At 41.5% G+C, this 14,200-nt stretch overlaps 1 protein-coding gene across 35 annotated transcripts in view; it reads right to left on the reverse strand.

Moving 5' to 3' along the window:
• The window catches only part of APBB2 (amyloid beta precursor protein binding family B member 2), a 190,446-nt gene that overhangs the window by 36,810 nt on the left and 139,436 nt on the right, over positions 1 to 14,200 (reverse strand). For 18 of the 35 annotated variants that reach the window (XM_074587898.1, XM_074587896.1, XM_074587879.1 and 15 more), the window contains 2 exons: positions 13,979 to 14,125; positions 9,443 to 9,570 (listed from right to left, as the gene is read on the reverse strand). In XM_074587898.1, coding sequence (XP_074443999.1) covers positions 9,443 to 9,570; positions 13,979 to 14,125 — 275 coding nt within the window. Of the gene's footprint in view, positions 1 to 9,442; positions 9,577 to 13,978; positions 14,126 to 14,200 lie in introns of all 35 variants that reach the window. The other 17 variants (XM_074587874.1, XM_074587892.1, XM_074587877.1 and 14 more) reach the window with 1 other exon arrangement.

The following is a 14,200-nucleotide window of genomic DNA, read 5'->3' on the forward strand; positions in this document are numbered from 1 at the left end:
CATACAAACACACTATAATCAAAGTAACAAAGAGCTGTACTAAACATCTCAGCCAGCATGGCACTTCTAAGTATTCTTAGCACGATTTTTTTCTTAAAACGCTGCCCTTCTCTTCAGTGGTCTATGCTCTCTGTGGCTTTTCTCCTCAGAAGGTTTTTCATATGCTCACCTTATTAGTAACGGAACAGCTTCAATATATATTAGACTGGCAAAGGGAAATCGCTAGCAGACTAGTTTGGTTTTCTCTCACCTGCTACAGAGACCTTAGACTAGACAAGGTCTTGAGATGAGAACAAAAGAACACAGTAAAGTTTCTTTTGTTTTTGTTTTTTTTAAGAAAAGTGTTACTGATTTGGTATTATTTGACAGCCTTCATAAGGCAGTCAAAGTCTAATTCTCTTGTGAAAACTTATTCCATTGGTGGCTCCCACTATACACAGTCCCTGCTGTTGACGTATCATCCGAGAGATGTGTAACTAAGAGTCTAACCTCAGTGCTGCCGAAGATGAAGGGGGTTAAACACAGGTACCTTCAATTATCTCTGACTGGTTTGGGAAAGAGGATGCTATTTTTTGTTAGCATAGCCTTGTGTATCACCCAAGCGCAAGACCAGAAGAAGTAAATAAGGTAAGTTTAAACCGCCTTTGATTGTCACTTAAGGCCAAAGTTTCTAACTGAGTGTTGAAAACAAGGCGGGCTGCGGAGAGGCTGGGAGTGGGATATTTTCTGTTCACAGCTACGGAGCCGGAGAGCAGCTGCCTTCTGCATCACTGGCTTGGCACAGAGTTAAAGAAGAGTTAAATGCAGGAATTCAGCCTGGATGTAGCATCTGCTTGATTAACATACAGTGAAAAGAATAACAGAAGAAAGCATGGGATTTCCACCCCAAACTGGCAGTTGGTAGCTCTCCTGAGCTGCAGACACTTTCAGAGGTGGCTCAGGCTATTCTCGAGGGACCTGTGTGACAGCCACTGAAGTTCTCTGATTACCCCAGTTGGATCCTAAAGCATTTGAGTTTAATAGCTGGAATCATAGGAATGTGTGGAGATTTTCTAGCACAAATCTGTAGAAAGACTTTAAGCCAGGGACTCAGTCAACATGCCATCTTTTTTATTAACTGAGACAACCAGAATACATCGCAGTGGTTATTTGTAGTCCAGGCTTAGACATATCATTTGTCTTAACTGAAAGCTTTACAGCTGAGCAATTCCAACTACTATTTAAAAAGCCTGCCTCCCAAAAGAAACACCAGATACAAATCCAAAATTATATGCAATATTTTCCATTGTTTCCTGAAAACCAATAGTAAAGACATTCTACAATAAAATACTTTAAACAGGGTTCTGTTTAAGGTGACTAAGCATTCATTGCCACGCTCAAGCCGCTAGCAGAGCAAGTCACACATTTCAAATGGTTGTCTGGTTGTTTTTCCAAGTAAGAAGGGAAGCCTCCTGACATTTTCCCCACTTCTTTACAAGCAACTGCCACAGCACTACCCTGAGCTCTCCTTCAGGGGCTTCTCTGTTCCTGTCCCCCTCTCCCAGAGAAATCCTTACAGTTCTTCTGTGTTTGTCCCAATTCCCTTGCTCCGTGAGACTCCTCCACGCTTGTGCTAATCCTACTGCTACTGTGCTTCTCTGCTGCTGTTTCTGCATTATTATAAGCTTTTCAAAGGTTACCAAATATCTATAGCTCCATGGCCAAGATTCTCCCTAGGCATACCCTTTTTTCTCAGCTGCTCTTAAAGGGCGAATCCACTGCTTGTAAGCACCTGAGCTGCTCACAAGCCTGATCTGTAAAAATCGAAAAATCCCTCACTGTCACATGTAACCATTTTTCATCTCATTAGTGGCATTAGGCAGAAAGGACTGAGGGATGTTGCCCTAACACAGCTGAAGCCACTATTGATACAAAACCATACATTGGTGCAAATCTCTGGGTGCTTATTTCAAGTTAATATTTCAGTGCCTTCAGTCTACCGTGTCTTTCATGTTAAATCCCAAAACTAGAGTAAACCAGTCTCATTAATCAAAGTAAGAATGCACGCACACAGCTTTTTGCACCCATTTAACTACATTTGTTTGAAAACACATTAATTCTGTAAGCTTGGCTGGATTTCCCCTTTCACAGCTGTATTGTTTCATTATCCCCTCCTAGAACATGCTGCACTTGCAAACAATAATGTCAGGCCTTATGGATATAAATCGGAAGTTTTATATAAATAATCACCTAAACTGTGTCTTAGTGAGCGGGTAAAATGCTATCAAAACACACAGAAAAGGATATTCAGGTGCAGTTGGTTTAGAGAAAAGGAGAAAGGAAAAGATTACTCTAAAATAACTGCTAGGAATATGGGTGAGAAAAGCCAGTAAAATCCTTTTCCTCCAGTGTAATCCCTCACCTATGCCCTATTTACATGATTCCTAACAATATGTTTTGTCCTTATTCCAAGGTTACGGTGAGGGGAACAGGCGATATTGATTAATGGTGTCTCAGAGTTTGAAGAGTTCAGCTGGAATTATGCGTTCTTTGAAGGGTGTTATCTTTTCAGAAGAGCAGGTGCAAAACCCATCTCAGTTTTAATTTATTTTATTTTCTGCTTTTCTTGACCACATCTCTTTAGTGCAGAAGAGAAAGTTTATTATTCATTATCTCATACAGCTTGATAAGCTTCTCTCACGAAATTGGAGAAAGACTCCCTCTCAGAGCAGAGTCAATCATCACTTCAAATGGAAGGCAAACCCAGAGGACCGTAAGCACCCCCCGGAATGATGCAGGTATAAGCTAAGTGTAGCTTATAGCATCACCGAAGCCTGATGTTGTACTGCTTGTATGCAAAATATTTTAGAATTATATAATCATTTTGGTTGGAAAAGATCTTTAAGATCACCGAGTCCAACCATCAATCTAACACCGACAAAACCACCACTAAACCATGTCCCTCAGCACCATGTCTACCCATCTTTTAAATACCTCCAGGGATGGCGATTCCACCAGCCTGTTCCAATGCTTAATAACCCTTTCAGTGAAGAAATTTTTCCTAACATCCAATCTAAACCTCCCCTGGTGCAACTTGAGGCCATTTCCTCTTGTCCTATGGCCTGTTACTTGGGAGAAGAGACCGACCCCCACCTGGCTACACCCTCCTTTCAGGGAGCTGTAGAGAGCGATAAGGTCTCCCCTCAGCCTCCTTTTCTCCAGGCTGAACACCCCCAGCTCCCTCAGCCGCTCCTCATAAGGCTTGTGCTCCAGATCCCTCACCAGCTTCGTTGCCCTTCTCTGGACACGCTCCAGCATGCTCTGAAAGGGGGAATGAGAAATTACAGATACAACACTAAACTTGTATTTATTGTCTTTAATTCTCTTAGCTTTTAGTTCTCTGATTAAAGCCAGGTAACCCTCCTAAAATCTCATGTCCATATGATAGATGTACACTGGAGCTCAAGGCAGGTAATATCTGCATATACACAGTTTTTAGCTAGGAAATACGAATCATAACCCCATGAGACAGGCACTCGACCTGCAGCACAACTTCCACATTCCCCACTCACCCTTTTTTCTGCCCTCTAACAAACCAGTTCTCGCTCAGACATGTCCCTACCCCTCTTAGCTTGACCCTAAAAAGAAACCATTTAACCTGCTGTAGCATTGTTGCTCAAGTGAAAACTTCTGATTCTGGATGTCTAGAGAAAGGTTCCTAAGTCTCTATTTAGACATTGGATTTTTGAAGACAGTGAATATACGGAGATCCTACTGAAGTCAGCAGACAGCGCAGGTGTTAAACACCTCTAAAACCAGGCCATTTTTATTTAGCTGTCCAAACAGCAAGACAGGATACTATTTTTAATTCCTGATATTTTGAGGAATCTAAGCCATCACTTTTACACCACTTTTTCCTCATTTTCCACAGATTTGTCCCGTTTTCTCACCCGCATCATCCCAATAGTTTTCTCAGCTCTTGCCCTAACAACTCTTGAGATAACGGAGCTCAGGTCATTTCTGTTTTGTTGTTAGGACTTTCTTCTCTTCCAGCATTACAGGATTACTTCCATCTCACCTAGGGTGTCTACCCATTTATCTGTTTGCCCTCCCTTTTTGAGGCAGCTTGATCCTCATCTTTGGCGTGTGCATCATCCTACTCTCTTCAGCCCAGTTGTTCTTTCCGCCTTTCTCCCCCTTTTGATTCTCAGCCTCATTTTATTCCCTGATATCCAGGCAGCAGAAAACCAGGAGCGGTTCGAAGAACCAGGGCAACGGACATCCACACGGATGAAGAGATCCCCACCACCATCACCTGCCAAAATGGGCATTATTAGGGCAGAGGAGGGAGCGCAGTGCTTCCACCCTGTCTAGTCAGAGACAGGAAAACCGCGGTACTGGAGAATCTGCCTCTCCGCCACTGAAGAAGCAAGAGCAACCCCGCTCCCCTCTCAGCCCGCCAGGGAAATGCACAATAGAGAGAGAAACAAAACTGAGCTATGTGATGACAAAGCTAGTGGACGAACAAAGCAACATACCACGTGTTTTGTCCAACATGCCAGGTGCCCACAACATCCAGCAACCAGGTCCATATTCAGCTGCACCAAAGCTGTGTCCTGAACCCACCCTCAACTCTCCTGGCCAGCGTGACAGAAGGAACCATGATCTTTCAGGCAATAAAGGTCCCACAGAGGTTTTAAAAGCAGAGGCGCACTTTGGGTTGGTGGAAGAGCAATGAAGATAAAGGAGGATTCAGGGAAATGTGCTAACAGAAACTCTTCTACAAAATTGATGGGCCATTACCTTTTCTCTCGTCCTTGTTAGGGAGCTGCTCAGGAAGCAAAGGCCACGCACCAGCAGCTGAGAAGGGGAGACAAAACCCAGCCTGAGGAATGATTAACGTCCTGCAGCTCACAAGTGAAAAGAACAACTCTTTTATAGCTTCACTACACTAATATTTTCCAACATGTTTTTAAAGCCCAGAAAAACCCCCACATGTCATGGGTGGCTTGTTAAGAAGCAAACACAGCACTGGCGATTATTCACTGATACACTGTCTTTGTTGCCGGCTGGGGGTGAACCACGACATACACCTGTGATACCACAAATCCTCCAGGTGCCAATGACCTTACTGATCTTGAAATCAAACTATTTAAGCAAGGGCGAGGACTTTTCTTATTTACAAATAATATAAATGAATCGTCATGGCTCTGTTTTCAGCACAGCAGGAGAGGAAGACTGTACAGAGCACAGTGGCTTTTACTTCTAAAAATCACACGATACCACCTAAGAAACCCAAGTCTGCCGAAAGGACGGACAGATACAGTATGTTTATTTTCCTTTAATGCCCATATATACACACCAAACATCAGAGCTCAGAGTCTACGCATATACATACACACACATACATGCATAACTACCCATTTGTGGGAACCTGCTTTTGTTCATGATTTTACAAAGGTGTTCCAGCCTTTCTTAAGGTCAAACATATTTTGCTGGCTGATTAATCGAAAACAAGGGATGCCACCTTTCAAAACAGCAAATCGCCTCACAGCCTAAGTCAACAAAAGGATGAAGCCTTTGCTTATCACAGAACTGTTAAAAAAAAAAAGGAACTCTAGAGGTCAGGATAATAGTGTAACGTGTGGAGAGAGTGATTGCAGCCTCCCTGAAGATGTTTCTGCCTGAGGTGAGTTAGCAGACACATCCTCAGATTAAACTTTCATCAGCAGATCTCTGTATTTCATCAATCTTTCATTACGGCATAGCTTAGAAAATCACCTGGTCAGGTGTTACTAGAAAACCTCTTCATCTTCCAAAGCAAAATCTACCCAAATAAATTACAAGCAAAAGAGAGTTAAAAAGGAGGGCCTGCAGATCGTTATGGGGTTCAAATAGCTCAAAATAGATGAAAATATACATTTCTACAATATTTTAAAATTGAAACACTGCCTTTCACAAGAAATACAATATATTTTATTATAGGGTCCTGGACCAGAAAATGTAACTTACAAACAAAATTCACGTCAAGTAACTTCTGGAAGGGCTTCATCCCAGAAACTGGGATTTCATCAACTTCCTGGACAATTAATCCACCAAAAGCAGCAATGCAATCCCCTCACGTTTCTCTGATGATGGCAAAGTCATATCAGGGAGAGTTGCTTTTGCAGTCAGTGAATGGCTCTGGTGTTTCTCACCTCAGGACCAGTACTATTACCAGGATGAGCCCAAGGACTGCGTGCTAACGTGTGTGTGAAGACAGATGCACTGCAATTTCCACCTCAACAATATGGTTTTCTCAGCGTGGGTTCTCCTGTCACCACATGCTTTTTTCTGGTGTGGTAGTGTTTCTTCAGTAAAAGCTACATCATTTATGCTACCCTTCAAAGCGTGTTTCCTGTAGTGAACCTCTCTATGCCCAAAACACACTGTACATCTGACTATTCGGTCATGAGTTTCTTCTTTCTGTTTGTCTTTGGGATCTTCTGCTATTTAACATCACATGCAGTCTGAATTTACTTACAAACAGTGGCTACACTGCTTTCCTTACAATCTTATTTTTTTAAATGGGTCAATAAAATTAAATTTCAGAAAGAGTGGGCTCCAGTCCTGAAAGTCATACTGGACACAAAATTTCTGCAGAAGCATATATTAAAATTCTTATGAAGGGCTAAAAATAAGAAAGCTCTGAAATCAAACCTCTTATGATGAAAAAAACCAGATTCCAATAAAAGTGGCTAAGAACATTACTGTGCCAGCAAATGAAATATTAAGGCTGGTTTTGATTGCGTGTTTATATATTAAACCTTCAATAAACTATTTCTTGCTGTTATTTACAGCAACCAACCAAGAAAAGTCATGTTCTCTAGAAACAGGAAATGTTCACTTGCAACGCAGATAGGCCAACTCCCACTTCTGACAGTAGGAACATGAGAAAACATTAGCTGCTTTACTCTGCCATGTTCTCTGTATTGTCAATGTCACAAACAAAATCTCATTTCAGGAAAACAGCAGAGGAAGCTTCTACCTTTTATGACCAAGAGAGAGAACACTGGATTTATTTGGTTGGGTTTTTATTGCTTTTGTTTGTTTGTTTATTTGTTTTCAACTTGGATGTGTACTTCTCCCACATATTCCATAATTTTTTTTTTTTTTTTTTTTCCCCTTAACAGAAACATGGATTTCTGCGCAAGTCTCAACAAAACTGTAATTCATCTTCAGTCCCCAGATATGGCTCAAAAAATGGCTGGAGTGGGATCAGAGATGGTATTTCCTGTGCCTTTTATGTAGCTTTTAGTAAATGCGGGATATCACAGCAGACCCGTAGGTCAGAGCAGACACAATGACCTGCGCGCACACAACCTTTTACACCAACTCTTGTCCTACTGATGGGGCTTATATTCATCTAGGAGAGTTTGCTATTGTCTCCCACCCTCAAATACATTTCACCAAAAGCTCGCAACATTCTCGGTGCCACATGATTGCAAAAGGCACACTTCTCTTAAATGTCCCTTTTCAACTTCAATGTTTCTATGACCAGTTCTGTCTTTAGGAAAAGCAGGTAGCCAGCCTGGAGAAATGTGACTCGTGATTTTATAAACAACATAATGGAATGATTTTCTTTTCCAAAGAAATTTAAATATTTGAAAGAACTACTGTAAATGCTTCAGAAAACCTAACAAAAAGCAAAGCTGGCTTCCTTTAGTTTGTAAAGCTGCATCACATTGAGGTGCCCCTTAAGATGCTCTATTTATTTCCTGACCAAAAGGAGCTACTACAAAACCTGACTTTAAGCGAAATGTCCAATGCACTCATTTTCTAAGGCAAACAAAGCACTGTAATGGTTTATTCATAAGAAGTTAAAACCTTTTTACTTCCCACCATTTCAAACTGGATTTGCCCCTTTTAGATGTCAAAAATCTGCATCAATAGAAGTGAAAAACGGTAAAAAAACCAACTCCAACCATCAGTCATTTATAGAAGTAAAAAATTTAGAAAGATGGAATTGGGTCACAGAAACACTTATCTCAGAATCACAGAATAGTTTGGGTTGGAAGGGACCTTTAAAGGCCATCCAGTCCAACCCCCCTGACATGAGCAGGGACATCTTCAACTAGATCAGGTTGCTCAGAGCCCCGTCCAACCTGACCCTGAGTGTTTCTGGGGATGGGTCATCTACCACCTCCCTGGGCAACCTGGGCCAGTGTTTCACCATCCTTATTGTAAAAAATTTCTTCCTTCTGTCTAGTCTAAATCTTCCCTCTTTCAGTTTAAAGCCATTATCCCTTGTCCTATCACAACAGGCCCTGATAAAAGGTTTGTCCCCATCTCTCCTGTAGGACCCCTTTAGGTATTGAAAGGCCACAATAAGGTCTCGCCATTCCTTTTGGAAATTTAGCCAGAGACAATCAGAAACTTTGGGAGGGATTAAAAAAGTTTCAGAAAATCTTTTCCTGGGAAAGATTTTTTCAGGTCCAAAATGACATTTTCCATCAAAAGTCAAAAAACCCAAACAACTGTACTATTGCAAATATCTCAATAATCAAACATGGACACAAAAAGCAGCAGCTCATTAACATTATTCAATCCATACTACCCATGTGTGAAGATGGGTACCGTCCGAAGATCCTGGAATTTCTCAGTGTGAATGGCGATGTTTTTGATACATCAAAATGCTCAATGGCACAGGGAGACAGCTCGTGGTCCTGCTCTAAGTTACCTTCACAACCCTGTTCCCACAGCAATGATACATGACAAAGAAAGATGCTACCAAAAGAAGACCAGTCAGGAATGAAGGAAAGACTGGCTCCAGGGCAGGAAAGCCTTTAGCACGCACTCACAGTTGCTCCCTATGGCAAGGAAGGACTTCAGCTCACAAGAGTCAGGTTTCAAGGACAAACCTCAGTTTTCTGCAAAACACTTATGAATTTTCTTGCATCAAGATCCTTAAGTAGTTGTACTGGCTTAAAACCATTACTCTTCCCTCAATTCAACTTTTTTCTCCATCAAATCAAGTATATCAAGAAAGTGTACATACGTGCATACAGTAAGCATTAAGCAGCGCACTTAACTTGAACCATCAGGAAGACATGCTTTCACATAGCCAGGAGAAACAGGACACATTCGAAAATACAGTTTTACATTAAAAAGTATTATATATAATCTGAAGCAAAATAATGTTGCGTGTGCAGTTTTATGCACCTGGCTGAATTCACCTGAAAGGTTTGCTCAATACAGGTTTAGCAAAACAGCATATAAGTGATAAACTACGACAAGCAGAGATTTTAAAAAGTAACACCAGCAAGAAAAAGAAGAATCTATCCATCCTCTCATAGCCCCTGGGACACAATTACTCAATCAAATAAATAGCTTGATACCAAACTTGTTCCAGGCATACGTGTACTCTGTATCAGCAGACAGAAATAGCACCAAGGCAGGAGGGATAAGGAGAGCGAAGACTCACCGGCCGTTGTCACGCCCCACGCCCCAGACTCGGATGCTCACAATGGGCTGCGAATGGAGAACTGTGCGGTCCATGGGGTCAATCAGGTTCAGCATGTCATTTTCCAGTATAAGGTACATGTCTTTGCCCTGCAACTCCAGACAAAATACAGTTACACAGTACATCTCCCTCTCAAACTGCCTGCGATCAAGGTGTTATCCCTGTGCTGTTCATACTTGCATCCTCTTAATTTACTCAAAGTTTCAGTTTGTTCCAAGAACAATTGAAAACAAGTTCATTTACTTCTGGTGTGAAAAAGATCTAAGGCAGTATAAGATAGTATCTTACTACTACTATATTTTTAAATGATCCCAATCACAAAAAGCTTTGATGTCTTTTAAATGCAACTGTTTGACTCATTCAACCCCAAGCTACTGAGTTATTCAACAAATGACGTGTTTATCCTTTCTCAAGTAAATCCTTCCAAACATAATAGAAGTCAAGAACTGTCTTAATAGTAAAGGCTCACATTAAAACCTGTACTCTTAAGGAAGAGTTTCTTCCTTAAAACAACATGCTTTGTTTCCATAAACTTTAACCAGAGGGTCATGGGAACAGACAGCAATTTGTAAGCGTCAAAGGATTTACAGGATTCTCTGAAGAAAGATTAATTAAAGGGGAAAACCTAGCATTAAGACATGAACGTGAATTCTGCCAGTGACTGCAGAATCCTGGAGCCAGGATTTCTCCCTAATTCTTCTGGCATGTAAGAACAAGGAGAATGCTTTTTTTCCCCTTAGAAGAAAGAAATTTAGAGGCAATTTTCCTTTTGATGCTAATTCTCAAATGCTAATCTTCCTCCTATGGTTAGCATTTGCAAAAGGTCTGCTGCCTCTTCTGTCAGTTACCAGCTCTCTTCTCAGAGGCTGTACACCTACCCTGCAGACCGTGGGATCCCATGGAAATGGTCATGGACCTATTGCCAAGAGGTAAGACAAGCTCCTGCTGATAATAATAATAAGAAGGTGGAAGCTAAAAGCTAAATATAGAGTAATTTGTTTCCTCTCTATTGTGCCAGAATCTATAAATGAACAGAAAGAATGGAAAGGGGCTGACTTCCTACTGACACGTTTCAAAAATGACCTTTTTCTTCACCTCAGTGTCACAGAAACCCTCTTCCCGCTTGGTTACAGTGGCTCAGATCTTAATGATGTTAATTTTGTGTCTAGGACATACACTCCTGTCACCCTGGGAGGGCCTACTTTCAGGGTTTCCAGGCTAGGCAGCACGGGGCAGGTGGTCCTGACCACCTCTCTCCCCCCTGCCAAATCTCCTAACAGGGACTCAAAGGGGAGCTGTGACCCAGCACTGGAACCAAGAGGGGTGTGGGAGAGGAAGGGGACACAGGCTAGTGTATGTGATGCCAACACAGGAACATTTTTGCCCAATGAAAAAAGTACAGCTGCAGCAGAGACGCAATGCTGGAGATACACAGGCTGCTCCTTGAGAAGCAGAAACAGATGTAGCTGCCATCACCATGCGTGTCAATGGGGTGCATCAGCAGCATTGCACTGCTTGTGGCACGCACGAAAAGAAACATGGGAAACAAAACACAGAAGCCAGGATGGCACGAGGCAGACCAGGACGACGAAGGAAATCAAACAGAAAACAGTCATTGCAAAGAAAAAGGGTGAGAAATTTGCTTGGAGGTCAGAAGCAGTAAACAGATTGTGTGAAGAACATTACCAAGTGTCACAAAGATTGCTTTTTGGACCCATTTTCTACTCATATATTTATTCCAGAAGAAAATTATTACACGAAGGTAAAATCTGTTCATCATGCAAAACAGACTGGGATTAGGGTAATAAAACTGAATCCAAATTAGCTGGAAAAGATTGGAGAATGGGCAGATAAGCAACGTAAGTCACAGGAAATTATCCTTGCAATGCTCAAGGGATAGCATGGCTGCAGCCAGAAGCAATATATTTTGCTAAGCTTTGTTGCCTTATTATACAAAAGCTATTTTAGAGATGAAAACACCTCATAGGGCAAGAAGACATGATTTGGACAGACTGGGAGCTTGAAGATAGACCTCACTATCTCTGCTGAAGAGTGGCAGAGACCTGATGGTCCAAGATGAAGGTGGCTCTCGCTGGAAGAGCCATGCAGGGAAAGTGAATAAAGGAAAGGAGGGCGCAGTCCCAGCAGTGTTATATACTCAGGGAAGTGTTACATACTGTGGTATATAGGTCAATGGCAACAACCTGTCTTTCTCATGTAAGTGATTTTGTAACGTACAGGAATATAATGCATGGCAAAGTAGCAACACAAACAGATGAGTCGTATTTTTCTTCCTAGATTTTATAGAGCCGTGTAAGTTAGAAACTTACAGGGAATTTCTTTTGGGGAGGAGCGGAGGGCATGAAATCCCACATTAAAGCCAGTGACAAAGCTTCTGCAGGGTCAGGATTTTACCCAGAGTGTGTGGGGTTTTTGTGTTTTGTTTTATTAAATCATGAAAACTTGGGGCTGGTCCTACTCCCAATTTCACTTTCATTACATTCTAGCTAAAATAAATCTTTAGGCTATCTTAAAACCTCTATCTGCAGTCATCAGTTCTAGCTTCATAACAGATTTCTGCCGTATGTGCTCCATCTGATATGTCAGTGAATAGCACACTTTTTTCAGATTCCTCTCTAAAACATGCCTCTTGCAATCACTCTCGAAGCATCACGTTGCCAGCAGAAAAATGTGGTTATAATGATTTCTTTTAAAATCAAGAAGACAATTTACTTCAGGGGCCACCTATTCAAGTACAGTGTCTCTCTTGTTTTGTCAGGCTGATTTTTTTAATATTTTTTTATGAATAGCACTCTTAATTAAAACTTCCTTTCAAGAGGACCAAAACTTTTCACCAGTTTGGCTTGAAAACCTGCACGGTTTTCCAACACAGAACAATGGGACTGGCAGAGAGAAATATGGAAAAATGTGAACGTTAACTCTTAAACTAAAATAAAGCATATGATTTCAAAGTAAAGGATATATTTCAAGTTGATCAAAATTCTGTCACCTGAAAAACGCATGGGATTACACACACGTAAAGAGAGTGGGTTTTCCCCTCCCAGGGTCATCAGTAAGTCCAAAGCCCATGACTGACACATCTCTAATTGCTTGTCTAGCCATATTAACTAAATAAAACTGTTCCCAGAAATAAGGAAAAGGGAAACTAAGGTTATCTTGTTCATTTATATGTACAGCATATATTTCTTACATAAAAAACCCCTTATGAAATTACTTTAAAACATCACTTTCATTTTCAGACAGGCACTTTTCCCCAGCTGCTCCTCTGAAGTGTGTCTGCATTGTTGTGGTCACAGCCGGGACACTGAACACAAGCCTTAGACTGTAACAATAACTTGGGAGACTGAAGGATATTTTTCCTAAAATTTTTACTGAAACAGACAAGTCTTTCTTTTAATTCCTCTTTGGTTTGGCAATGCTGATCACACAAATACCAGCAAAGGTAACAACATTCACTCTTACGTCAGTTTTGCATCCAGATCTTGGGTAGTAAATCCACATTAGTGTAACCCTCCTCAAAACAGGTCAGGAGAGAGATAGAAGATTTGGCTGAAGTTTAAGTTGCTCCATGATCAATCAAATAATGAAGATGTTTTCCTACGGGTTTGTCTCCTACGTCCTCTGTACATCCCACAGCTATAACCCCACAGCTATAACTCCTTTCTTCTTGTTTCACTTACTGATCCCTCCACACCACCTACTTCATCTGTCCCCAGCTCACCTCTGTCCACACCACGTTTCTCCCTTCACGCTTCTCCCTGCACTCCCGCAGTGGTATCCTGTTTTGCTGCCAATTTAGAGAGAAGCACAGAGCTCGCACGGTTCAGCTGATGAAGGTGTACTGACCCACCACCAAACCAAGACAGCGGACAGCTGAGCTCTCTGTTTTTCCCCTCAGTGTGTGGAAATTTGACATCCTTCAATATTGGATGACACTGGTGAACAGATTCAAGTTACTGGACAGGAACCAACAGACAGACTGATGACATAAAATTAATTTCCTTCTGAAACACTGATAAAATAATCATCTTAAAATAAGCCATCTGTCCATCAGTCTCAATCCTCTCAAACATTTTAAAAGCACAGGTCACAGCAGTCCAGGTTTCCTTGAAGCCCTTTCGTCACTGGGAAACGTGTGAAAATGCTGTTCCAAAGCACCACTCTCAAACCTCTGGGTCAGGAGAAAGACTTCCAATGACTGTAACAGTTTATCCCAACGCTATTGCACAGGTGTGTACTAGTATGGATGCAAATGGCAAAGATAATGTCTTTGTGGCACCGGCTATCCTGAAAAGTTTGGAACGCTTCCCGTCAACACTTTCCTTAACCCTTTTATATTTTCTAGCAGTGCCAGCTGGGATAGGGAAGTCCCAAATACACAGCATGGACCTATTTGCCTACAGAGTTGTTCTTTCAAGATGTTTCATGACATGAGAGGGATGTTCCATGGGGAGGAGAAGTTCACTCCATTCTTACCTCTCCCCAAATGCCGACAGTATCTCTGATGTCGTTTTTACAGTAAGAGAGTTGTCTGATGCAATTGTTCACAGCAACACTACTTTTTCCAGGAGCAAGATCTTCTTCTGCCATTTCTACCCAGCCCAGAGATCGCACAGCAAAGCACTAAAAAGAAAACAGAAAATATCTGAACATGTATCAGAGCACACAACACACTGCTGTATCCAGCTATGGAAATCT

Source organism: Larus michahellis, chromosome 5, assembly GCF_964199755.1.
Source record: "Larus michahellis chromosome 5, bLarMic1.1, whole genome shotgun sequence".
Taxonomy (NCBI): domain Eukaryota; kingdom Metazoa; phylum Chordata; class Aves; order Charadriiformes; family Laridae; genus Larus; species Larus michahellis.